Consider the following 25,289-nt stretch of genomic DNA (forward strand, 5'->3'; position numbering starts at 1 on the left):
TGAAAGCAGACAGTATCAGGCTGGAAGATACATAAGCAGTAATGCAGCTCTATGTCGAATTCTTTCATTTCGTATATATGAACGAAGTCCAGCTGTTGTTCACTTAGCAGTACATCTAGAAAATGGACAACACGTTTATTTCACAGCTGCAAATATGCAGCAAATATACCTGAATCCACCAGCTACAACATTAACTGCTTTCTTCAAGTTATGTGAAAATGACGCGTTTGCAAAAACACTGCTGTATTTGGAAGTGCCTATGTATTACACATGGAATGTGAGTAGAAAATCATTTGAACGACGCAAACAAGGAGGGCGAGTCAACAGATAATCAGGAATATTCGAAGAAACTACGATGGGCAGAATGTACAATCAAGATGAATGCTTCTTTCTTCACATGCTCTTGGAAAATGTACCCAGTCCAGCATCTTTGCAGCAGTTGAGAATTGTCAACGGCATTACACATGCCACTTTCCGCAGTGCATGTCAAGGTCTGAATTTTTTGGAGAACGACCAATACTGGGATGTATGCATTCATGATGTGTGCAACAGGTCACATCCAAAACAAATTCATGCATTGTTATGGGAGAAATGTAAATCGCACATGGCTGAAGATATTTTTTGTCAAATACGCAAAGAACATTCAAATATGAACATGGATTTCACAGCAGAAATCTACAACGAAACATTGATAAGGATTGAAGATTTGTGCTTACAAATTGCAAACAAAGTTGTCAATCAACTGGGAATGCCATCACCAAATCGATCTGCTGCTGCTTCGTTCAATGTAGAATTGCGTCATGAACAAAATTACAACACAGGTGATATTTTGTTGCCAACGTTCGAGCAAAAAGCCATTTACGATCAAATAATGCAAACTGTCAATAATGATGTTGGAGAAATCTTTTTAGATGCACCAGGAGGAACTAGTAAAACATTCCTAATTACATTGATTGTGACAGCAATTTGATCCCAAAATGACATAGCCTTAGTTCTTGCATTGTCCGGAATAGCTGTGACATTGCTACCAGATGAAAGAACTGCTCATTCTGCTTTAAAATTGCCATTGAACATGCAATTCATTGAAACTCCCAAGGTGCAACATTTCCAAAGCATCTGGCATGGGAAAGATATTGCAAAAACACAAACTTATTGTATGGCGTGAATGCACAATGGCGCACAAAAATTGCTCGAGGCTCTTGATTGAACATTGCAAGATTTGCATGGAAACATTAAACCATTTGGAAGCACATTAATATTGCTTGCAGAAGATTTCAGGCAAACATTACCTGTCATTCTTCGATTGATACCAGCGAACAAAATAAATGCTTGCCTGAAATACTCTACTTTGTGGTGGCACGTAAAGACATTAAAATTAACTTGCAAATATGTGTCTCGAGCTGCAAAACGATAGATTAGCTGAGATATTCTCACATCAATTGCTGCAAATTGGGAATGGAAAGGTACCAATTGATCTGACCTCAGGACGAATTTCATTGCCTCATAACTTCTGTAATTTAGTGACATCAAAAGAAGAATTGGTTGAAAAAGTATTTCCCAAAATTCAAACCAACTTTAAAAATGAAGACTGAGTGAACAAGCTTTTCTTGCGGCCAAAAACAAAGACGTCTACGAACTTAACAACATTATTCAGTTTAACATTCAAAGTGAGGCAGTCACATAGAAGTCAGTCAGCACTGTTCTGGAAGCAGATGAAGCGGCTAATTATCCAACAGAATTTTTGAATTCACTGGATCTGCCAGGGATGCCGCCGCACATACTGCAATTGAAAATCGGCATGCCGATTATCATGTTGCAAAATATCAACCAGCCAAAGCTTTGCAATGGCGCGCGGCTTGCAATAAAAGAAGCAACAATCTTGGCAGCACCTTTCAAAGGTGAAGGTGTCCTAATTCCTCGCATTCCTATGATATCCCATTTCAATTTAACAGATTGCAATTCCCAATTTGTTTGGTATTTGCAATAACCATCAACAATGCTCAGGGCCAATGTTTAGAATTCTGCGGTTTAGATCTACAAATGGACCGCTTCATCCACGGACAGTTATATTTTTCGTGTTCTAGAGTCGGCAAACCAGACAATCTATATCTCCACAGACAATGGAACAACAAAAAATATTGTAAACCCACAAGTATTGGGAAATTAAACATGTTACAAACGTGTACTTTCTCTTTTCTTTCTTTTCCAGTTAACCACACTGAGCCACAGCAACGTGTGGCTGGGCACGCTAGTTAGTAAGTAAGTAAGTACATACATGCATACATACATGCATACATACATACATACATACATACATACATACATACATACATACATATGTCTTCGGAGAGGGGCGGCATACAAATCCAAATAATTAATAAATAAATAAATAAATAAATAAATAAATAAATAAATAAATACAGCTCAAAAGTTGAAATGTGGGGTCCCTGGTGCTCTCCGTGCTGGCATTGAAGATGTTTGAATAATGAAATCTGCAGGGAACAACCAAGTTCAGAAAGAACCAAGGATCCTTCATCTCCACTTTGTACACAGTGCCAGGTGGCTTTGGATCCATTTTTGTTAAATTTCAACTTCGGTACTTTGAATGTTACATAATGAAACAGGTAAAAAGTTGACAATTCAGGTAGGGAATTTTACACTGATTACATCCTTAGTTGCAGAAAACGGCTTGGGGAGTGGTGTTTCTCAGATTTATTCATGGAATGCTTGGTTCTAATTTTATCTTTTCCATAGCTGCATAGATGTGAGAGGAGCCTGGTTTGACCACTGTTAATTTTCTGTGCTTAATGCACCCCTTTCAGCAAGCCTTCTGTATATTTTTTTAATTTCACTATTTATTGTTATGGATGGTACTAGAAAGATAAATTTGAACATCACTCAGTTTCACTGTTGCTCATGTTGTGGTATTTCACCACAAAACATGATTTAATTTTCAATGCTCAGTGTGACTGAAACCCAAGGATTGCCAACAGTGATAAACAGTTTTTCAAAAGCCACAAACCCATATGGGTGAGCAGTTCCTCATTTGAGATGACTGTTAAAGCGATATAAGCACAACATGAGTCTATTTCATTATATTCCATTTTGCTTTGGGCTGGAAAAGCCAAATTGAATGGCTAGATGGTAAGTTACAAACAAGAGTAATTGATGATGTTGCTTAACATCCTAGGACACATCTGTAAAAGTACCAGCTTAACAGGCTTTGGAGTTTGAAGTAGCCTTAGTGCTAAACATAACCATATTTTATACGCAAAACTTTAGAAAATATGTCTGTCTGTCATTCATTCATTCATTTTTTCATTTTATTTATTTATTATGTCGCCCTTCTTTGTAGACTCAGGGTGGCTTCCAAAGGTGGGAACAATATAAAAAAAGCATGTAAGAAATCCAATGTTTAAAATAATCTGAAATTTATCTAAAACTCCAATTATATTTCATTTACTCTCATATGTATATGGCCGGAGCAGAATACCAGTGCTCAATGGCCCCAAGCCTGCCGGCAGAGATTGAGTTTTTAAAGACTTACGAAACACCTGGAGGGCGGGGGCGATATGAATTTCTGGAGGGAGTTGATTCCAAAGGGCCGGGGCTGCCACAGAGGAGGCTCTACCCCTAGGCCCCACCAGGCAGCATTGCCTAGCTGACGGGACCTGGAGAAGGCCAACTCTGTGGGACCTGGCCGGTCATTGGGATTCATGAGGCAGAAGGCGGTCCTGTAATTAACCTGGTCGTAGGCCATGTAGGACTTTATAGGTCATGGCCAACATTTGAAATTGTGTCCGGAGACCAATTGATAGCCAATGTAGCTCGCGGAGTGCTGTTGAGATATGGGTGTACCTTGAAAGTCCAATGATGGCTCATGCTGCATTTTGCACTAACTGCAGTCTCTGAACATTCTTCAAAGGTAGCCCCATGTAGAGGGCATTGCAGTAATCGAACCTCGAGGTGATGAGGGCCTGAGTGACTGTAAGAAGAGACTCCCTGTCCAAATAGGGCCACAACTGGTGCATCATGCAGTACAAATGCCCCCCTTGGCACAGACGAAAGATTGTGGTCTAAAGTCAGCTATGGATCAAGGAAGATTCCTTGCAGACCAAGTTGCAGATTTATATAGCAGGATTATTCACCAGATAACCCCAAACTCTGACATGTGTACTGAGAATTCGATAATAGAGAAGAGGGAAATGTTCTGTTCTTAATTAAACCAATCAGAATCACCCAAAGGTGGTTTTCTTTTTCAAGAGGCAACAGGACTTTCTGGGGCTTTTTTTGAAGACTTTTTGCTTCTTATGCAAGAAGCTTTTTGGAAAAACCGGAAAGTCTGGTTGCCTCTCGAAAAAAGTATCTTTGGGACAACCATGACCTGGATGACTGAAAGTCTCCACAGTCAATCAGCAACCAGAATCATGGTGCCATCTTTTTTTTTTCATCTCTGCAGTTTGAAGAGAAAACTGATGCAGTGTTTGGTAACACAGAAAAACAACGTGAGTATGCAATCATTTGCTCATGAAATATTTCCTTCACCTATTTTGTTTGCATGTATGTACAGTATGTCACAGAAGTGAGTACACCCCCTTATATTTTGTAAATATTTAAGTATATCTTTTCACGTGACAATGTTGAAGAAATGACACTTGGCTACAATGTAAAGTAGTGAGCGCACAGCTTGTATAACAGTGTAAATGTGTTGTCCCCTCGAAATAACGCAACACGTAGCCATTAATGTCTTAACAAAAGCAAGTACGCATAATAATAATAATAATAATAACAATTATACTGTATGCATACTGTATGCATGAGTTACAAATGTTTATTTTAAGATAGTCCAAAAGTCCAGGCACCTATAAATGCTATATATGCTGGTAAAGATGAGAATTAGGTCATGCTCGACTGCTTGGTCAGTGGATTAGGCCAATGGGCATGAGATTTTTTTTTGTCTGGTTGAATATAGCCCCCAGGAATTAATATTGAGAGTGATTGCTTCTGACATACTTTAAATCTGTAGTGCAGCTATTTTTTATGTGGTATTTTCATTTTGTATCATACTAGTTCAAAAGGAATATTACCGATTTGGAAAAGAAAGATAAAAATGATTGTTCACTATTACTGTAGTTATTTTCACTGAGTGTGAGAAAAGTCTAATTGAAAATGAGGGACTGATGATTGACCAGAAAGAATTTAATAAAAAGTTGAATGCATTAAAAAGTGCGCATTATGAATAACGTCTTCTCAAAAATACCATAGTCTTTTAGAGAACTCATTTGGTAATAGGTTTACGTCAACAGTAATAACTGTGAGGGGGATCTTGGGGTCCTAGTGGACAGCCATTTAAATATGAGCCGGCAGTGGGCAGCAGCTGCCAAAAAAGCCAAAACAGTTCTCAGATGCATTAACAGAGATAGAATCTAGATCACGTGAAGTGTTAATACCACTTTATAATGCCTTGGTAAGACCACACTTGGAATACTGCATTCAGTTTTGGTCGCCAGGATGCAAAAAAGATGTTGAGACTCTAGAAAAAGTGCAGAGAAGAGCAACAAAAATGATTAGGGGACTGGAGGCTAAAACATATGAAGAACAGTTGCAGCAACTGGGTATGTCTAGTTTTAATGAAAGGAAGGACCAGGGGAGACATGATAGCAGTATTCCAATATCTCAGGGGTTGCCACAAAGAAGAGAGAGTGAAACTATTCTCCAAAGCACCTGAGGGTAGGACAAGAAGCAATGGGTGGAAACTAAACAAGGAGAGAAGCAACTTAGAAGTAAGGAGAAATTTCCTGACAGTTAGAACAATTAATGAGTGGAACAGCTTGCCTCCAGAAGTTGTGAATGCTCCAACACTGGAAGTTTTTAAGGTGATGTTGGATAATCATTTGTCTGAATTGGCGTAGCAGGGTGTTGGATTCGAAGGCCTTTCCAACTCAGTTGTTGTTGTATCACATTAAAAATTTATGAGTAAGTTCAGCTTTATGTTATAGCTGACTCTATTTTGTTTTTTTTAAAGACATACCATTGTCTTCCCCTCTTTAGGTGCAAATATTATAGATTCTGAGATGTCTGAGAAGACAGTCCACAACCTCAGTCCTGCTTTTGACAGCATCCCCTACAGAATGCAGAGCCGGACAGGATCCACCAACTCTTTGCTGGATGACAATGATTATTTCCTGAACTCAGGAGACCTTGCGGGAATTCCTGTGATTGGGAGTGACAACGAAGAAGAGCCGACTTTTGCTCCAAAGGAAGGTCTCTCTTCTGCCCTTCGCTCTGAAGATAGCCGGGCAGATGGGAGGAGGGTCCGGGATCATGTGGTGGACAATGAAAAAGACACCCAAATGCAAAACATGATCCAGAAGGATATCTCTCCCGGTTTTGACAAGGGACCTTCTGTGTTTAAATCCCTGCGGAAAGATTTTAGCATTGCAAGGGATGATAGTAAAGACATTTTTATGACAAAGGAGAAAACCAGAGAAGGATCTTTCCATGAACGTGACAAACGTTTGGAAAAAATGCCGAAAGAGTTAGATTCCAGATTGAAAAGCAGTTTGCTTGATAAATCAGGTAATATATATATATTCACTCAGTTTTACTAGGAGAGTTCAGAGTTGCTATTTTTTTCAGGAATTGGCTTATACTTCAAGTTCAGGATAACATGGATTCTTCTTTTTCAGCTAGCATGGGACTTAGCAATATCAATAGCATTTAGACTTATATACCGTTTCATAGTGCTCTCTCTAAGCAGTTTACAGAATCAACCTCTTGCCCCCAACAATCTGGGCCCTCATTTTACTGACCTCTGAAGGATGGAAGGCTGAGTCAACCTTGAGCCGCTGGTGAGATTTGAACTGCTGAACTACAGCTAGCAGTTAGCTGAAGTGATCTGCAAACTTCAGCCATTGTTTGCAACAAATCCTTGTTAGCCTACCACTGTGATGGCGAATCTACGGCACGCAGAGCCATCACCCGTTGCAGCAGCCAGCTGGTCTTCACACGTATGGGAACACCGGAAACTGAAAGAGCAGCCGCTCAGCACACATGCACACGCATGATTTTCCCAGTGCATGCGAGCGCACCAAGCAGCTGCTCTTTCAGTTTCTGCCCGAAGACCAACTGGGCAGTGTGCATGCAGAGCTGCCAGCCAGGACGGGCAAGCTGGGGTTTCCCTCCCTTCCCGCACAACCAGGCTTCTTGCATGGCCCCAGCCCTCCAGCCTGCAGCACTGATGTGTGTCCACAATCTGGAGCACCTGGCTGGCTTGGGGGAAGTGGGGCAGGGTTTGCTGGCTAGGTAGTGGCCCATCCACCTGCTGTTCCTGCCGCTACAAGGGGGCAGTGGCAGTTGTCTCGCGACAGCTTCCAGCCAGGATGCTGGAGGAAAGAGGAGGAACCGTGTTGACCCAGGAGGGCTGGAGGTGAGCGCAGCATGGAGATGCCACCGAGGGAGAAGAGATGCCTAGCCAGGAAGTGACCGGGAAGCGGGTGTGTGTGTGTGTTACGCCAACTTCTTCTCAGCGTTCTGGGAAGGGTGCCCTTCATCCCGGACAGAGTTGGAGTGAAGCTCTCCTGCCTGCTGGCCTCCCAACGCAAGTCCCAGGAATGTCGACGCCCCTTACCTCCAAGACCGGGAAGGGCTCCGGCTTTCCAGTGGAGGGAGGCGACATTCCTCTCCCTCTAGGGCGCAAGGGTTAATGTTTGCTGGCTGGGCAGGCAGCCATTCCAGGTGGGGATTTCCTGCCACCCAGTTGGGGACCAAGGGGGTGGGTAAGGAAGCATAAGAACCCCGGAAAGGCCAAGCGGAGCCTGTGCATGCGCGCTGGACAGCTAGTCTTTGTGTGTGCTGTGCTTCGGCATTCAGAGCCAAAAATGTTTGTGCACGTTCCCATTACCCACTGTTGTGGTATGTAAGTAATTAAAGTCTGTTACAACCTTAATCACCGTGGAGGCGATGGATAGAAGCCCTTTAGTCGTTTGTTCAAAACAAGATTTCTTTTATTATAAAAATAGAAAATAAAACATGTCTCAGGGGACAACTTAAGAAATATGTCTTCACATGATAGAGGTAAAAGGAGAATGGAGTTTTAGGATGAAGAAGAAGGAAGTAGTGTTAGATGTGGCAGGATATTACATCATAATAGGAGGATCTTAGTAAGGCACACAAAGTTAACTCTTTAAATACTAAATGTCTCTGGGGCTGCCAATATTCAGCGTGACACCCACCACTGGCCTAGTATATTGTGAGAACCAGATCAGTGAGACATCTACAGGAATCTTCCCTGTAAATGTTGGCGGTTCAATGTTTTGCCTTTCTTGGCCCACATTGAGTGAAGAGGAATTGTCTGGAGCTGCATATAAAATGTATAATACAGTTAATATATATAAATAACAAATTTCTTTTATTTTTTATGTTTTTATTATCTTGTGGGGCCACATTACTAGTTGTCCAGGGCTGCCAGATGGTGCAGCAAATGTCTAACCCATATTTCCAATTTGTGAACTGCTGTTCAGACTTTGGTAGTTTCCTTCCTGCCATCAGGGTCAGCATGTCTCTTTTTGACCTACGGGATTCAATTTTATTTCAAACATTTCAAGTGATTTATTCCCACCAGTTTAAGAAATTAAAGCGCTGCTGAGTAAGTTGCCTTTCTTTCCAAAAACATCTGGAGAAAACACATGGAAGTATGTGACACATGCTCACTTTAGTTACATATATACTGTATTTTTCGCCCCATAAGACAGACCTAGGAATTGAGAAGGAAACAAAGAAAAAAAATATGAATCTGGTGCGCCGTTTCACTGCACATTGTACACTGCATATGGAGCAGCAGTGTGGTGAGGGAAGACCCCAGACGGTTGTCCTCTCGAGTGCCAGATCTGGTTATTGACTGCTGCATGGTTCAGCACTGTAAAACGACTCCACCAGTGCAGCCCTGCTGTGATATTAGCTCCATATGATGCACAGACATTACCGTGGTTTCCACAAGCATCCAAGATTTTTTTTTTTATGTTACTAATTGCACTTTTTGTATTCCCCAGTTGCGAATCAAGTGGATGAAACGTTACGGACACATTTAGCACCGCAAACACCAGAAACTAACTTCAGGGTAAGTATGACGTTTTTCCTTGTATTAGGAGTCACTTTACAGAGTAAGATGGGCGGCATATGCGTTCATTCATTCATTCATTCATTCATTCATTCATTCATTCATTCGACTTCTATGCCATCCAATCCCAAAGGACTCAGGGCGGCTTACAAACAATATAAAAAAGTACAGTTAACAATAAAAAGCAGTCAAGTAAAAATTAAAACAATAACCCCAGTTAAAACCCACAATTCAGCAATCCAATCAAAAGGTACATATCATTCAATACCATTTGGCCATGAAAGATGTACAATTCATGGCCCCCAGGCCTGCCGGCAAAGCCAGGTCTAAGCAGCATTTCAGAAGGTCAGCAGGGTGGGAGCAGTATGGATGATGATGGTGATGATGATGATGATGATGATGATGATGATTATTATTATTATTATTATTATTATTTATTAGATTTGTATGCCGCCCCTCTCCGAGGACTTGGAGCGGCTCATAACAAGGGGATATGGGGGGGGGGGAGGACTTGGTTCCATAGAGCCGGGGCGGCCACAGAGAAGGCCTCCCCCATGGCCCTGTCAACCTGCATTGCATAGTCGATAGAACCTGAAGAAGGCCAACCCTGTGCGATCTTATTGGTCTCTGGGAGATATATGGCAGGAGATGGTCCCATAAATAGTCTGGCCCTAAGCCATGTAGGGCTTTATAGATAATAACTAACACCTTGAATTGTAACTGGAGACCAATCAGTAGTCAGTGCAGCTTGCGGAGCATAGATGTTATATGAGTGTACTGAGGTGCACCCATAACAGTTCGCGCGGCAGCATTCTGGACTATTTGCAGTCTCTGAACACTCTTCAAGGGTAAATTTAATAAGTAAATAAAATTATGTGCCATAAAACACATTCTGGAGGACTAGGATTACTGTAAGAATTTGGCTGTGCCATTGTACCTTCAGCTAGTGATTGCTCAAGCTGTTCTAATGTCCCAGGAGAGTGGGGTGATTAGAGGCTAACCATGGGCGTTTGGCTCTGAAATTACAAAAGAATAGGGTTCAACTGAAAGGCCCAGGGAAAGAGTGAATAAATTGCTCAGATAGAAAACAGAACCAAGGTCACAAATACAGTAACCTGCCTGTAATTTTTTAAGGATGCTGCATTGTGTAGGCTAATAGAGGAGAATATTTGTAGCTCATGTATGATGGGTCCTTGGTGCTCTGACCTTGTTTCTTGCAGATCTTTTATTATTTAAACTCTAAGTAGCATCATTAGATGTTAAGATGTTAACAGTGAATATGTTACCTAGTTTGGTTAATGAAATATCCGCAAGAAAACAAGCAATCTCACAGAGCACCAAGGACCCCTCACCTTGTTTACGCCAGAGCACTTTTTATGAATAAAGGCTCCGGCACTGCATAACCCTGATGCGATGGCTAAAGCATGTTTCCCACATCTACCTTCTAGGAATCTAGCTACCTGTTTGCTAATAAAGACTCTGCTGGCCAAGAGCATGGGAACTCCTATTCTTCCAATATTAGAATCAAGGAAGAACCTTTGGATAATGACTACGATAAAGCTATGGCACCCCAGCCGGGGCTACTGAATAAAATTAAGGATGAACCAGACAGTACTGAGGTAAGATCCATCTCTGATTTTGCACATGTGTTGTTTTGAAGGGGCATTGATAGTTTTGTGATTTGCTCAATATTATGGTCCAAAACTATAGGCACTTGCAAATAGGCAATGGTTAAATGGTGCATAGGAACTCCAAAATAATTAGCCTCTCCTATTCCACACAGGAATTTTATTTTATTTTTAAAAAATATATTTTATTGGTTTTTTTCAAAATGACAAGCATAACAAACAAAACATACAACATTTAGTGGAGCTACAGTCGCTCCGCCCAGGATAGAAGTCTTCATCATAATAATAAATGCATTAAATGCCGAAAAAGGCGTTTTCACAGATCGAGATATTTACAACAGGACTCTCATAAGTCTCTGATTGCACTGGGGTTAAGTGGTGTGTATTCTAGATAGAGGCTTGGGTGCTTCTGGTTATAGCAGCTGGAATTTCATCTGTGGCCGTTTTGTTTCAGGATTATGGCCAGCAGCCAAAAACTCAGGAAGGGGAACTGAAAATCAGTGCTGTGTTTTCTGTCAGTGGCAGCCCTCTCGGTAAGGATCAAGATTTATGCTGGGTGGGAGTTAGTAGACATGTTGTGTCCATTGGTTGCTCAGAGAAACAGTTTCACATGGTTTACATAGAGAAGATTAGCCCTCTGCAACGTGGCAACTTCTAGAGGTGTAATGGGGTGTGCTTACTCACTTCGTTTATATCCTGCCCAGCCTGCAGGTGTTCAAGGTTCCATGTGTGGATGCCTCCTTTTATCTTCTCCCTACAGTTCTGTGAAATAGGTTGAGGTAAGAGAAAGTGGCTGGCCCAAAGGTAGTCAATGAGTTTCCATGCCTAAAGGTTGAATTAAAACTGTGTCTCTCTGGTCCTAAGTCAGAAGTGGACTGCTACTGATTCAGACCGGTTCAGGTGAACTGGTAATTCCAACTAGGGCTGAAATCCTCCTGGTGCGGCCTGGTTCGGGCGAGTAGATAGCAGTTGCAGTGGCTGGTTCAGAGAACCAGTAGCAATGGCAGTGCAAGGCTCCGCCCACACGCCCTGACATAATCACTTCCTGTTTTTTTTAAAAACCCTTTTAAAAGCCCTTTCCCCCTGCCGGTTCGCCTGAAAGAAAGAAAGAGGGGGAAGGGGGAAGGGAAGGGAGAAAGAAAGAGAGAGGTGTTAGAAAGAAAAAAAATCAGGACTCACTTTCCAGCCAGGAGATCTCTTGGCAAAGAAGAAAAACAAATGCTGTCATTTTAAACCAGAAGTCTCCAAACTTAGCCACATGGCTGTCTGAGGAATCCTGGGAGTTGAAATGCATAAGTCTTAATGTTGCAAGCTTTGGAGACTCCTGCTTTAAATTAAAAAGCCTTTGGAAGCTGTTCGGAAGGTGATTTTTAATTGCAGAAGCGAAGTGACATTCTTGGTTAGTTGAACAACAAACTGGATAAAAGGAAGGATTCTTACATGGTTCTGTGTTTTTGAAGTTTTGGGATTTGTGCAATATGGGTTTTGTGTTTCTAAAAGGGGTTGGGGTGATTCCAGGGGTGGGCTACTGCCCGGATTGGGGGGGGGGAACGCAGTGGGGTAGCAAAAATGGAGCTCCACCCGAAAGCACCCAATTTGTACTGAAAAATGTTGAAAGAAAATGTATCAGCCACGCCCACAGTGTTGTAAAAATTTTGGTAGCCCTTCACTGGGTGATTCCCATTGTGTCTAAATGGCTTTCATCCTGTGTCGGATCTTGAGTGTGGGGCTGCTTATTCTGATTCTACTGAGTTTTGTTAGCTGCCAAATCTTGCCATGGGGAAAATATCCCCTCTTGAATGAATTTTCTAGGGATCTGTTTGCCTGCTTGTGTGAATGGAGCCAAATGTCAGGCTTCCACTTTCTATATGGTCATTATCTCATTATCACTATCGGGTAGAAATGGGGAATGAGCTTCAGGCAGGATTTTGTTAGCAGCTTGATTTTTCCTTGTTTTTCTGTGAGCCTTTTCTTAGTAATATTTTATTGGGGGGGGGGGAGGTTGCTTCCCACAGAAAAAAGAGAGAGAGAGTAAAAAGAAGGAGGGTGGGTGGACCCAGCTTCAGAGGATGCATTGAAACAGCACAGCAAAGGTTGTGAGGTCATCTAGCCCAACCCCCTGTTCCCTGGCAAAGTGAACTGCTAAATTGGCGGCGCCTACCCAGTCACATGACAACCTGGTCACGCCTACCAGTCATGTGACCACATGAACATACCCACCTGAAATCACACCCACCTGATCTCTAAGCCAAGCCCACGAAATAAACTAAACCCACAGAACCAGTAGGGAAAAATTTCACGTCTGGCTCCAACCACCAGCTGGGCCCACCCACCTGCCCCCACACTATTATGTCTTATATATCTCACTCTCTGGCTAGCTTGCCCCACCCGTACAGCCCAGCTGATTTCCAAACGTCACCCACTCTACTCACGGTGGCTGCCCAAGAAGGTGTGCTGGAAGCCATGTGCATAAAATTGCTGTGTGCTTGAAGCCGCATGCTCAGATTTTCTGTTCTGCACTACGCGAACCAATTGTTAAATTATGTGCAGCTTACTTCTATCCAGAATTCCAAGCCAAGTTAATTGTTTTGATCGGGAAAAGATAGCCTGGAAAAAGGACGTAAGAAGTATTAAATGGTGTGCGGGTGCTGAATTTTTCCTTTTTATCTGTAAGGATTGGGGGGTGGGGGGTGGAAATGCATTAAGTCAGTCTTAAAATGGGATTCCACAGATGAGAAGACAACCTCAGCAGCATTGTCTGTCTATGTTCTCTTTTTGGCAAGCTCCGCAGCTGACCTCAGGTTTCCCACCTAACACGCCACCCTCTGGCATGAACAAGCTACTTCCTTCGGTCCCAAGTACGACCATTCGGGTTTCCTGTTCGGGATGCAAGAAGATCCTGCAGAAGGGGCAGACGGCCTATCAAAGAAAGGGCTCCACTCAGCTCTTCTGTTCCACACTGTGCCTCACGGGATACACTGTACCAGCTGCCCGTCCACAACCTTTCACCAAGAAAACCTGTTCCAGCTGCTCAAAGTAAGGGCAGATGAAGGGCTCCCTCAACTCCCACCTGGTCTTTGGTAAAAATAGCAAAGGAAAATGTCAGTAAAATGGGATTATCCAGAGATCATCTAGAATCCAACCTTGGATTCCTTATACGTTTCGCTCTCTGACTCTGGACTTGCAGCATAGTCGGGCTTAAAGCATCATGGGCAGCCTTCCAAAGGGCTTGGAAGTTACATTTTATAGTGCTTTGATTTTCTTATAAGTAAAGCAGAGCCTGTTAAAATCCTTTACAGTGCACCTCTGGGATATACAGTGATACCTTGTCTTACGAACTTAATTGGTTCCAGGATGAGGTTCGTAAGGTGAAAAGTTCGTAAGACGAAACAATGTTTCCCATGGGAATCAATGGAAAAGCGATTAATGCCTGCAAGCCCAAAATTCACCCCCTTTGCCAGCCGAAGCACCCGTTTTCACGCTGGTGGGATTCCCCTGAGGCTCCCCTCCATGATTTGCCATGCTGCAGGGGAATCCCAGCAGGGGAATCCCAGCAGGGGAATCCCACCAGCGCGATAGCAAAATCCGGAGGTGGGGTTTCCCACAGAGGGAAGCCTCAGGGGAATCCCACCAGCGGAAGTCCAGAGGGTGGTGGATTCGTAAGGTGAAAATAGTTCTGAAGAAGAGGGGAAAAAAATCTTAAATCCCGGGTTCGTAGCTCGAAAAGTTTGTATGACAAGGGGTTCTTAAGACGAGGCATCACTGTATAAGACAATGCTGGATCAATGAGGCAGCACTTTGCCAGAATTAAGTCCCCAGTCTGGTCCAGTCTCCCAGAGTGTCTGTTGCAGCAACCCTTCCTTCCATGATCCATGGGTCATCTTACTGGTGGATCTTGTTTTATGGAATGCTTTTCCCTGGTATTTCATAAGCAGACCAAAGCAGTTTTACTCCAGGATGCATTTGACCCCTAGTTTAGTTTGTTTAGTAGTGGTATTTACTACTTCCTGTTTTATGATACAATTTAATTTTATATACTTTTGTTCTTCATTTGTATGTTGACTTTCTTGTGTCCCACTCCTCCATTCTCTTTAGATTGGTGGGTGACTAATAAATCCAAGATTTTCTGGGTAAATATTACTTGATTAATTAAAGCAACAATTGATGGTCTGACCTTGATAACTTTTCTCAGCCTAGTGTAGAATGCCGGCTGGATTCTTGTTATTAACATTATCCCACATATATCCTGGGGGCATAATTGAATATTGGTATTTCAACTTCATATAATAGTATTTGTGTCATCTTACTTTGGTACTTTTCCCATATTAACTTCTCAGTTTTAAAAAAATGCATTAAGGGTGCATTCCTGCAAAATCCTAGAAATACACACATTATCTCAAATATTCTCATTTTGCTCCAGGGAGTTAGGGGACCTGGCAGGATTCCAATTCAGCTGGCGGGTGGCATTGAGCAAATGGCATTCTTGGCACCAATGATATTGTATCTGCTGAATTAAATTACCAGACCAGCGATTCCACTGCTTGGTTCCATGCTGTTTGAGAACCTGCAAGTTGCAGATCCATTTCACTGGACTTGGCAGAGCACCAGATACATCACAAATACAGCCACTGCTTTTGTTCTGTGGGGATCATTATTTCAGAATCTGAAGAAGTTAACTCTCCTTTTTCTTTAACTGTTTAGGGACATCCTGCATCCAAAAGATGTGATTACAGCTCAGTTTGACAATACAAATTCCAGCAAGGATTTCTGTAGCCAGTCCTGTCTTTCCGTGTATGAGTTGAAAAGGAAGCCTGTTGTTACCATCCATACCAACAATATCTCCACCAAATGCAGCATGTGCCAGAAGATTGCGGTGGTAACTATCTTTGCTAGTCTTCCCTTGTTCTGAATGTTTGGGGTTATATTCTGAATTGGCTGCTTTAGGAGGTTAGACCCATCACGTTCAGCAACAAAGCTCCTCAGGTTGCTTGGATGAAACCATTAAACCTATTGAAATTTATGAGAGGATTTTTGAGGTATAAATGGTCAAAGTGTTATTGCATGTGTGCCTGAACTGAAGAAATGGGAAAAGGTAACAAGGAGCCATCTGCAGCTCTGCAGAAGAACCTCATTACCAATTGTGTTGGTTTTTGTAAGATTTGTATGCCGCCCCTCGGGGCGGCTCACAGCCATAATAAAGACAATATAATAGTGAAACTACATCTGTAGGAGATAACTAGGCTGAGCCTGAGGACATCTTTGGAATTGCTATGCTCCCTACAAGAGACTTACGTCCAGCCACCTCCTTTTAATTCTTTTGATTCTTATCTAGTGCCAGTTTGCTTTGACCATTAGTAGGTCAGATTCTTGTATATAGGTAGCATGGAATAAACTCATAGTACTTTTGAACTCTTTCCCAGAGTTCTCTTACATACAGATTGCATTTCTGAGTTAAGTTTAAGATTTTAAGAGTTTGATGCACAGTGGTTAGAATGCAACATCATTGCAGGCTAACTCTGCCTACAGCCTGGAGTTCAATCCTGACAGGACTTTCCACCCTTCTGAAGTTGATAAATAGAGGATCCAGATTGTTGGGGACAATTGGCTGAAATTGCAAACCATTCAGAGTGCTGCAAAACACTATAGAGTGGTATATAAATTTATTGTTATTTTTTAAAGTTTATACTTATCAATATGTAAATTATATTCAGTTAGTCTGCCTTGAACAAAGGGAAAAATTATTGAACTGGTTGAACCAGTGTTTGGATTCAATAAAGAAAGTGATGCTTAATCCAGACTCAACCAAATAAAGTACAGTACTCAAAATCAGTAGGCTGACTGATCCAATGATGGGGTATCATATTATTATGAATAAGGTAATAACTCCCTCCAAAAATAAAATACACAATCAAAAGGGTGCTCCTTGGACTAGGGCAATTTTTGGTCTCTCAGATGCAACCTGTGAGAATAAACCTTTACCTCAGGGGTCCCCAAACTTGGCAACTTTAAAGTTCTGGGAGTTGAAGTCCACAAGTCTTAAAGTTGCCAAATTTGAAGACCTCTGCATTACCCAGTTTCAGCTGATGGGTTCAAGCCATGTTTGGGCGAGTATAGACTTTACCAAATTGCTCTGTATTTATAACAAAAAATTATTAGGTTATAAAATCAATAGGTTCTTTTAATCAGATTTGAAGATTTTTTTGTTTTAAAAGATATCTGTGTAAGATAAATTATCCTTAAAAAAGAAACTAACCAGTTTTCAAGAGAGTTTTAATTGCACCTCATTTAGAGACCCCAAATAACCTTCCCCTAACTGTCTCTTTGACAACTGAAATGATCCACTCATTTAGTAAGAAGCAGACAGTTGCTCTTAATATTTAGTGAGAAAAATTCAAACTTGGCAATAAAGCATTTATTTACATGGCTTGTCAGTTTGTTAACACATTACTAAGCCCCCAGTAATTATTTTCAAACATTATGTCTGTTCTTACCAACAGACTTCAACATTAAACGTTTAGCCTTGAGTATATTTGGGAATAAGCGCCAATGGATTTTGCGGCACCTATAGCATAAAAGCGGACATAATTACCTTCAGTGTATGCAATTCATTGAATTAGATTCAGATTTAGTCATACTTAGAACAATATGATCAGCAAGAGAGATTTCATTTTCAGTGGAGTTATTACAAGCATTTCACTAGAGATGTGCAAATTATTTTGAATTCAAAACACTTCAAGTTTGAAACTTTTATGCTTGAAATGGCTGGTTTAGTCTTACGTGATGAATTTTAGAGCAGCTGCAGAATGGTCCAGTAAGAAAAGCTGCTTTTAACTTGAATCATGCTTAAAGCATTTTGAATTTGGAACATTTTGCATGCTGATATAATTCAAGGAGGCATCCAACCAAAAGTCCAGGGCCTAATATTGCATTTTTCCATGATAAAGTGCAAATGGGAATGAATTGACTCTCCACCCTTTTTCAGTTTTTAAGTATTTTTCACTAGGTCCTGTTCTATACTGATGGGTGTGATAACACAATAGATGGGAAGTGTCAATTATATTTTGATTCTCCCACACCCCATAAGCACTAAAGAGAAACTTCTAGGCTACTTCTAGAGATATTCACTTCACTCTTTGCTAATTCCTGTTTGTTCAGCTTTTTAGTTCAATGCACTTCGTTTTTTAATATTGTTTGTACAAAGGACAAAGCAGTGTTCCATTTTTGTCCCATTTAATCCTTGTCATGACCACCTGGTTAGGCTGAGAATTAGACTGGTCTTAGATCAGTCTAAGGTGGGGGGAGTTGTTATGTGGCTGAATAGAAACTCCAATCTGGCTCTCCCCAAGACCAGCCAAACATAAAATCGGTATCATACACTGGCTCAGATAAAGTCAATTTAAAATTCTTAAATGGTGTCTGAATACGTTTATGCTCAATATTTCTAATGCCAGATGAAAAAAAGAAGCATAAATGTAATGGTAATCCTAAACTGAGCTCCAGCTGCAGCAATAAATGGTTATAATAAGTAGTGGTGCTCCTCTCTTTGGTAATTTATTTATTCATTTGTTTGGATTTTGAAGCTCTTTGATAGAAGGAAAAGTCTGAGGTCGTTCGTCTGTCAATAACTGCCTTGTTTTTCCTACCTATAGATTCGCCATGAAGTGAATTACCAGAACGTTGTACACAAGCTTTGCAGTGATGCCTGCTTCTCCAAGTTTCGTTCCGCAAACAACCTGACCATGAATTGCTGTGAAAACTGCGGGGGCTACTGCTACAGTGCTTCGGGACAGTGTCACATGCTTCAGATAGAGGGGCAGTCCAAAAAGTTTTGTAGCTCAACATGCGTCACTGCCTACAAGCAGGTCTGGGTTTTCTCCCGCCTTTTAACATTTACTTACTTACTTACTTACTTACTTACTTACTTACTTACTTACTTACTTACTTACTTACTTACTTACTTACTTAAATTTATAAGCTGCCTTTCTCCAGTGGACTCAGGATGGTGTACAGGCTAATACAAATACAAAATCTTAAAACCCCAAACATTAAAAGAAAACCATTCATCCAATACTACTAACACACTCAATGGCCCCAGGCCTGCCGGCAAAGGCATGCTTTTAAAGCCTCTCGAAATGCCAGGAGGGTGGGGCAGTGTGAATCTCTAGGGGGAGTTGATTCCAGAGGACCGGAGTTGCCACAGAGAAGGCCCTTCCCCTCAGTCCCCGCCAGCCAGCACTGCTTGGCTGACTGGATCTGGAGAAGACCAACTCTGTGGGATCTGACTGGCTGCTGGGTTATATGGGGCAGGAGACTGTCCTGTAGGTAATCTGGTCCTAAGCCATTTTGAAGAGCAAATTTATTTGAAAATAGGACTTTGTGTGTTAAGTTTCCTATGGGATTGGGGAAGGGTTCTAAGGAATGGAGAGGGCAGCTTCAAGACAGTCACTTCAGTGTAAGAGGGTGTCTGTGCACGTGGGAGGCGGCCTCCCCTTCACAGGGGTGTATATCAGATACGGTCCTTGACTTACAATCACAATTAGCACCAGGATTTCATGGCTAAGCAAGGTGATTGTTAAGTGAATCACGCCTGATTTTATGACCTTTTTTTTGCCATAGTTTTAAATCACGTTCCCTGCAGTTATTAAATGAATCATGCAGTCATTAAGCAAATCCCGCTTCTCCCATGGACTTTCCTTATGGGAAGCTGGCTGGGAAGGTTGCAAATGGAGATTGCATGACTCTGCAAAACTGCAGCCATCGTAAATGCATGTTGGTTGCTAAGTGCCCAAATTTTGATCATGTAACTGTGGGCATGCATATGAGAACCCCAATTTTCCAGGATCCTCATTGGTATAGAACAGATGTCTTCAAACTTGGCAACTTTAAGACTTGTGGACTTCAAGTCCCAGAATTCTCCAGCCAGCTCTGGAATTCTGGGATTTGAAGTCCACTATTCCAGGCAATTGCCTTCTAACCCTGGGAACATTGTAAAAAGAGGGTAAGATAGAGAGCTGACACTTTCATAATAGTTGGTGTAAATTATTGGAAAAGGGAAAAATCACCATATTTTTCATACTTCGATTTACAACCACAATTGAGTCCCAACGTTTCTGTTGTTAAATAAAACAGTTGTTCAGTCAGTTTTGCCCACCCTCATTTTATGCCCTTCCTGGCCAGAATTTTTAAGTGAATCACTGCTGTTGTTAAGTTAATAATACCATTGTTAAAATGAAACTGGCTTCCTTATTTAACTTTGTTTGTCAGAAGGTCTCAAAAGCTGATCATTTGATCCCTGGACATTGCAACCCTCATAAATAGATGGCAATTACCAAGTATCTGAATTTGGATCATGCGACCCACAGGGATGCTGCAATGGTCTGCAAATAACTTCAGAAGGTCACTAAATGAATGGTTGTAAGTCGAGGACTTCCCATACTTTCCCCTCCATCATACCATTTTTTGATTAAGACCGAGCTCTCTATCAACATGCACAGTTCCTGCCTTTCGTGTGATATAAGCAACTGGGAGTAACTTTCTGTGGTCTGCCAAATGGAGAAAGTGCATGTTTCAGGTTAAATGAGCCTTTTCTCCTCGTATTGTTTTATGTATGGTTCCCCCCCCCCTTCTTTTTTAGAAGTCTGCAAAAATTACCCCCTGTGCAATGTGTAAATCTCTGAGATCTTCAGCGGAGATGATTGAAAGCACAAATACCGTGGGGAAAACAGAGCTCTTTTGTTCCGTCAATTGCTTGTCAGCACACAGAGTCAAAGTGGTCACATCGTCAGGTAGTTCACGTAATTTTCTCCTAATTTCACCTATGTTCAGAAGGCAAATTAATTAAATCTGCTCTCTTCTCTTGGCACATGTTGCTTCGTTTATTTTCCCTGCCAGGTGTCCAGGTCCAGTGTAATAGCTGTAAAACCTCAGCCATCCCTCAGTATCATCTCGCAATGTCAGATGGAAGCATACGTAATTTTTGCAGCTATAGTTGTGTGGTGGCTTTTCAGGTATTTCTTAAGTCTCAGTCTTCTCTCCTTACTTTTTGATTGTATCATTCTGAATACAAGTGAGTCAGGGTAAGTGGAACGCTGGGATTTTTCAGGACAGAACCAAGCTGCATGCTCTCATACAGTATATATACCTCCTTACTAGCACCAATGATGTTACTTAGTTAGGGCAATGAAACATTGGTAAGAAAATAAGCAAGTTCAAATAGCACTAATGATTCCTCAGTGTATACCTGGGGTCCCCAAACTTGGCAACTTTAAGACTTGTGGACTTCAACTCCCAGAATTCTCCAGTTAGCACAGCTGGTTGGAGAATTCTGGGAACTGAAGTCCACAGGTTTTAAAGTTGCCAAGTTTGAAGACCTCTGGTGTACATCTCTCAGCTGTGGCTAGGGGGGCTTTTGCACAGGTTCAACGTGTCCACCAGTTGGGCCCTACCTTGGCCAGGAGGCGCTCCACACAGTCACTCACGCCCTCATCACCTGTCATCTTGACTATTGCAGTGCGCTCTACATGGGGCTACCCTTGAAGAGTGTTCAGAGACTTCAGCTGGTGCAAAATGCAGCAGCGTGTTCAATAACAGGAATAGCTAGATATGTCCGTATTACTCCATCTCTACACGAGCTGCATTGGTTGCCAGTCTGTCTCCGAACCCAATTCAAGGTGCTGGTTATCACCCTTAAAGCCCTAAATGGTTCAGGGCCAGACTATTTATGGGATCATCTCATACCTCATTGCGGCCAGTAAGGGCCCACAGAGTCAGCCTTCTCCAGGTCCCGTCTCCCAAAGAATGTCAATTGGCGGGACCTGGGGCAAGAGCCTTCTCTGTGGTGGCTCTGACCCCGTGGAATCAACTGCCCTGTGTGTGTAGGGTTCTTTTAAAGTTATTATTTATTGTTATTACTGATTTTGTTATGTGTTTGTGATTGTATTTTAATATTATTGTATTTATCGCATTTGTTAGCCACTCTGAGTCCACTTTGGAATGAGCTGCATATAAATACAATAAATAAATAAATAAATATCCTTTGATCTGAAGAAGACAGCTAGAGCTGCCCCTGTTAAAATTTGTAGACAGTTTTGTTAAATTTGTATATCAGAAGCCTTTCTATTAGAGGGTTGACAGCTGCTGGGATGTTTGGAAGAGACCAAATTGTCCCGGTAAACAGAAGAGTAGTAAAAAATACTCTCTTTAAGCTGTTGCAGCATGGACTTTTGTCCCTTCCACTGCCACAAACAGCTGGGCTGTAGGCCGTATAATATGCAAGATTGCTCCATTGAAGTCTGTAAGAAGGTTACTGTACGGGACCTGCAAAACAACCACTAGATGGCAGGAAGGAGGTAGAATTTTCTGAATTCCTTTGCTGCCATCTAGTAGTCTTATAGATGCTTGCAGTTAGATACAGTAGCCCCAGTTTGGATGGTTTATGGTTAGAGATGGTTTAAGTATCAGTTGGGTAGCATTGGAGGTGAATTGGACAGGGATAGGGTTCCATGATGTAAATTGTATTGGCTCCTCTTTTTATCGTTTTCAGAATTTGTTCAACAAGCCTTCGGGAATGAACCCCTCGGTGGTGCCCTTGTCGCAGGGCCAAGTGATTGTCAGCATTCCCTCAGGAGCGACGGTTTCTGCAGCGGGCAATACTACCTCAACGGTCTCTCCCAGTTCGGTCAGCAGCTCAGCCGCGGCCGGCCTCCAGAGGCTGGCTGTCCAATCCCAGCAAGTCTCCCGCACCGTCGCCAAGCTCAGGTGTCAACACTGTAATCGTCTCTTTGCAACAAAGCCCGAAGTGCTCGACTACAGGGTAATTGGCACCTGCCATTGTTGTTGTTGACAGATGCCTTGACGTCGGATACATGAGGGCTGTAATTGTGGACAAGAAGCCTAGTGACAGGCAAGGTCGTGTGTATTCCATGCTTAGTTTCCCCTCCATACTTTAAACCATAAAATTGTTTGCAACTGCACAAAGTGAAGCTTTGAGACTTGTGTGAATAATGCAGACTGTTCCTATTGGCATAACGTCTCCTTTTGCCTAAGTCCTTATGCTCAATAACTACATAAAAAATTATTCTGCAAACTTCTCACCTGTAAGGTAATTAATTCCTGGAGTGGGCATAGGACAATTTGCCATTGCCAATTCACCTTGGCCCTCTCGCCACAGCCAAGTCATTGCGGGACCATTGCAAATGACCTAATCCAATCATCCCAAAGAGGCAGCTGGACTTCAAGAGGCAGCTGGACTTTCTGGTTTTTCTTTGAAGATGTTTCGCTTCTCATCCAAGAAGCTTCCTTCAGCTGAAATGTCTTCAAATAAAAACCAGGAAGCCTGGTTGCCTCTTGCACCTTTGAGATAACCAGGACCTGAATGACTGAGAATTTCCATGCCTAATCCAATAAATGTTATCCCTCAATGTCTCTTGGATATAATTTCCATTTTTGTCAATGGAAATAATATTGGAAGACACAATGGGGGCATTAACATCGCATTGAGTTATCCCATGTGGAATTGTCTTGCAGCGAGTTGGCTGGGGCGAATTGTCCCATTGTGTTTCCTAGAGGTTTTTGCAGCTCATAAAAGTGGCAAGTGACACACTTTTCCCCCCAGCTGCTGGCAATCTTCTTTTACCACTATTCTATCCTCTGAGATTCAGCAGGCATTGCTCACCTGCTTTTTAACTGATCCCCTACAGCTCTTAAGAAGTTGGCTATGGATTTTTATTGACAGCTGTGAATTTTCATTTCTGAGCAGACTACAAACTGGCAGCTCTGCAAATGGCAGCTGATAGTCTTGATTAATGATAGATCTTGGCAAGTTCTTAGTGTGGGGTTGTTGCTTTTTTGGTTTGTTTTCTTTTAAATGGAAATGGGTGAACTTGCATTTCTTTGACAGAAGACATAACAGCATGTTCTTTTCTGAATTGGCCTCCATTTTTAATTTATTTATTTATTTATTTATTTATTTATTGCCTATTGCAGGGCAAAATGTTCCAGTTTTGCGGCAAGGCCTGTTGTGATGAATACAAAAAGATGAACGCTCTCATGTCAATGTGTGAATACTGCAAAATTGACAAGATTGTTAAAGAAACAGTGCGATTTTCAGGCATTGATAAATCATTCTGTAGTGAAGGTAAGAAACCATGGGCCTAATTGGCATTCAGTTCCCCCAGATAGGCAGTGGTGGAAATGATAACTGTTAATCATTGTTTCTTCCATATATGATTGTGTGCAAAATAAAAGGCTTTTTGAATTGCAAAAGAGATTGCTTCTGAAATTGTTACCCATTGGGGAGATGGTTGGAGAATTCCAAGTCATTGTCATTTGTTGTTCTTTGCTCTTTTTCTAGGCTGCAAGTTGCTTTACAAGCATGACTTAGCCAAGCGTTGGGGGACTCACTGTAAAATGTGCAGCTACTGTTTGCAAACGTCTCCAAAATTGGTGCAGAATCACTTTGGAGGCAAAGTGGAGGAATTCTGCTCAGAAGATTGCATGTCAAAGTTCACCGTTTTGTTTTATCAAGTAAGTTATCCTGGCACGCTTCAAATCAGTCTTCTATCAATTCGTCCTCTGGGAGAAACAGTGCTTCAGCATAGCAGGTTATCTTTTATCACCATTGAATTAATTGGGATAGAAAGTACTGCATCCGTCAGCGTTGTAGTGAGCCTTAGAATGTATCTTTTTTTAGGTCAGCCTTCTTACGTCTATGTATTCAATCTATAATTGCACAATTATATGATCTCTAATGGTATGTCCATGTTATACCAACACTCTGCAGTCTGCATTGGTTGTCGATCAATTTCCGGTCACAATTCAAAGAGTTGGTTATGACCTATAAAGCCCTTCATGGCATCGGACCAAATATCTCCGGGACCGCCTTCTGCCTCACGAATCCCAGTGACCGGTTAGGTCCCACAGAGTTGGTCTTCTCCGGGTCCTGTCGACTAAGCAATGTCGTCTGGCGGGACCCAGGAGAAGAGCCTTTTCTGTGGTGGCCCCGACCCTCTGGAACCAGCTCCCCCCAGATATCAGAGTTGCCCCCACCCTCCTTGCCTTTCGCAAGCTCCTTAAAACCCACCTCTGTCGTCAGGCATGGGGGAATTGAAATTTCCCTTCCCCCTAGGCTTATAGAATTTATACATGGTATGCTTGTATGTATGAGTGGTTCTTTAAATTGGGGTTTTTTAGATTATTTTTAATATTAGATTTGTTTACATTGTCTTTTTATATTGTTGTTAGCCGCCCCGAGTCTTTGATGAGGGGCGGCATACAAATCTAATAAATAAATAAATAAAATAAATAAATACTGTATACAGATAGTCCTTGTTTAACAACTACAGTTGGGACTTGCAACTCTAAGTGTTCTGGCCATTAAGCGAAACATCCTATGATCATGACAGAGTTATAAGCTCATTTCCACTCTGGTCTTTAAGCAGCTTAGCCACAGACATTAAGTGCACCCGAACCGATAGCATCTCACCACTGATGTGACCATAACTTCTGACTTTACCACTGGCTTTTCCATTGATTATGCTTGTTGG

The 25,289-nt window shown here is 41.9% G+C and overlaps 1 protein-coding gene across 3 annotated transcripts in view; it reads left to right on the top strand.

Moving 5' to 3' along the window:
• ZMYM4 (zinc finger MYM-type containing 4) overlaps positions 1 to 25,289 on the top strand; it is a 91,582-nt gene that overhangs the window by 23,173 nt on the left and 43,120 nt on the right. For all 3 annotated transcript variants that reach the window (XM_070763711.1, XM_070763710.1, XM_070763708.1), the window contains exons 3-15: positions 4,460 to 4,505; positions 6,052 to 6,579; positions 9,051 to 9,118; positions 10,567 to 10,737; positions 11,201 to 11,279; positions 13,530 to 13,782; positions 15,448 to 15,622; positions 18,396 to 18,608; positions 20,381 to 20,531; positions 20,638 to 20,753; positions 22,289 to 22,558; positions 23,731 to 23,881; positions 24,098 to 24,270. In XM_070763711.1, the coding sequence (XP_070619812.1) occupies positions 6,075 to 6,579; positions 9,051 to 9,118; positions 10,567 to 10,737; positions 11,201 to 11,279; positions 13,530 to 13,782; positions 15,448 to 15,622; positions 18,396 to 18,608; positions 20,381 to 20,531; positions 20,638 to 20,753; positions 22,289 to 22,558; positions 23,731 to 23,881; positions 24,098 to 24,270 (2,325 nt within the window). In that variant the 5' untranslated portion in view covers positions 4,460 to 4,505; positions 6,052 to 6,074. The remainder of the gene's footprint in view (positions 1 to 4,459; positions 4,506 to 6,051; positions 6,580 to 9,050; positions 9,119 to 10,566; positions 10,738 to 11,200; positions 11,280 to 13,529; positions 13,783 to 15,447; positions 15,623 to 18,395; positions 18,609 to 20,380; positions 20,532 to 20,637; positions 20,754 to 22,288; positions 22,559 to 23,730; positions 23,882 to 24,097; positions 24,271 to 25,289) is intronic.

The sequence above is a fragment of the Erythrolamprus reginae genome, chromosome 11, assembly GCF_031021105.1.
Source record: "Erythrolamprus reginae isolate rEryReg1 chromosome 11, rEryReg1.hap1, whole genome shotgun sequence".
NCBI lineage: Eukaryota > Metazoa > Chordata > Lepidosauria > Squamata > Dipsadidae > Erythrolamprus > Erythrolamprus reginae.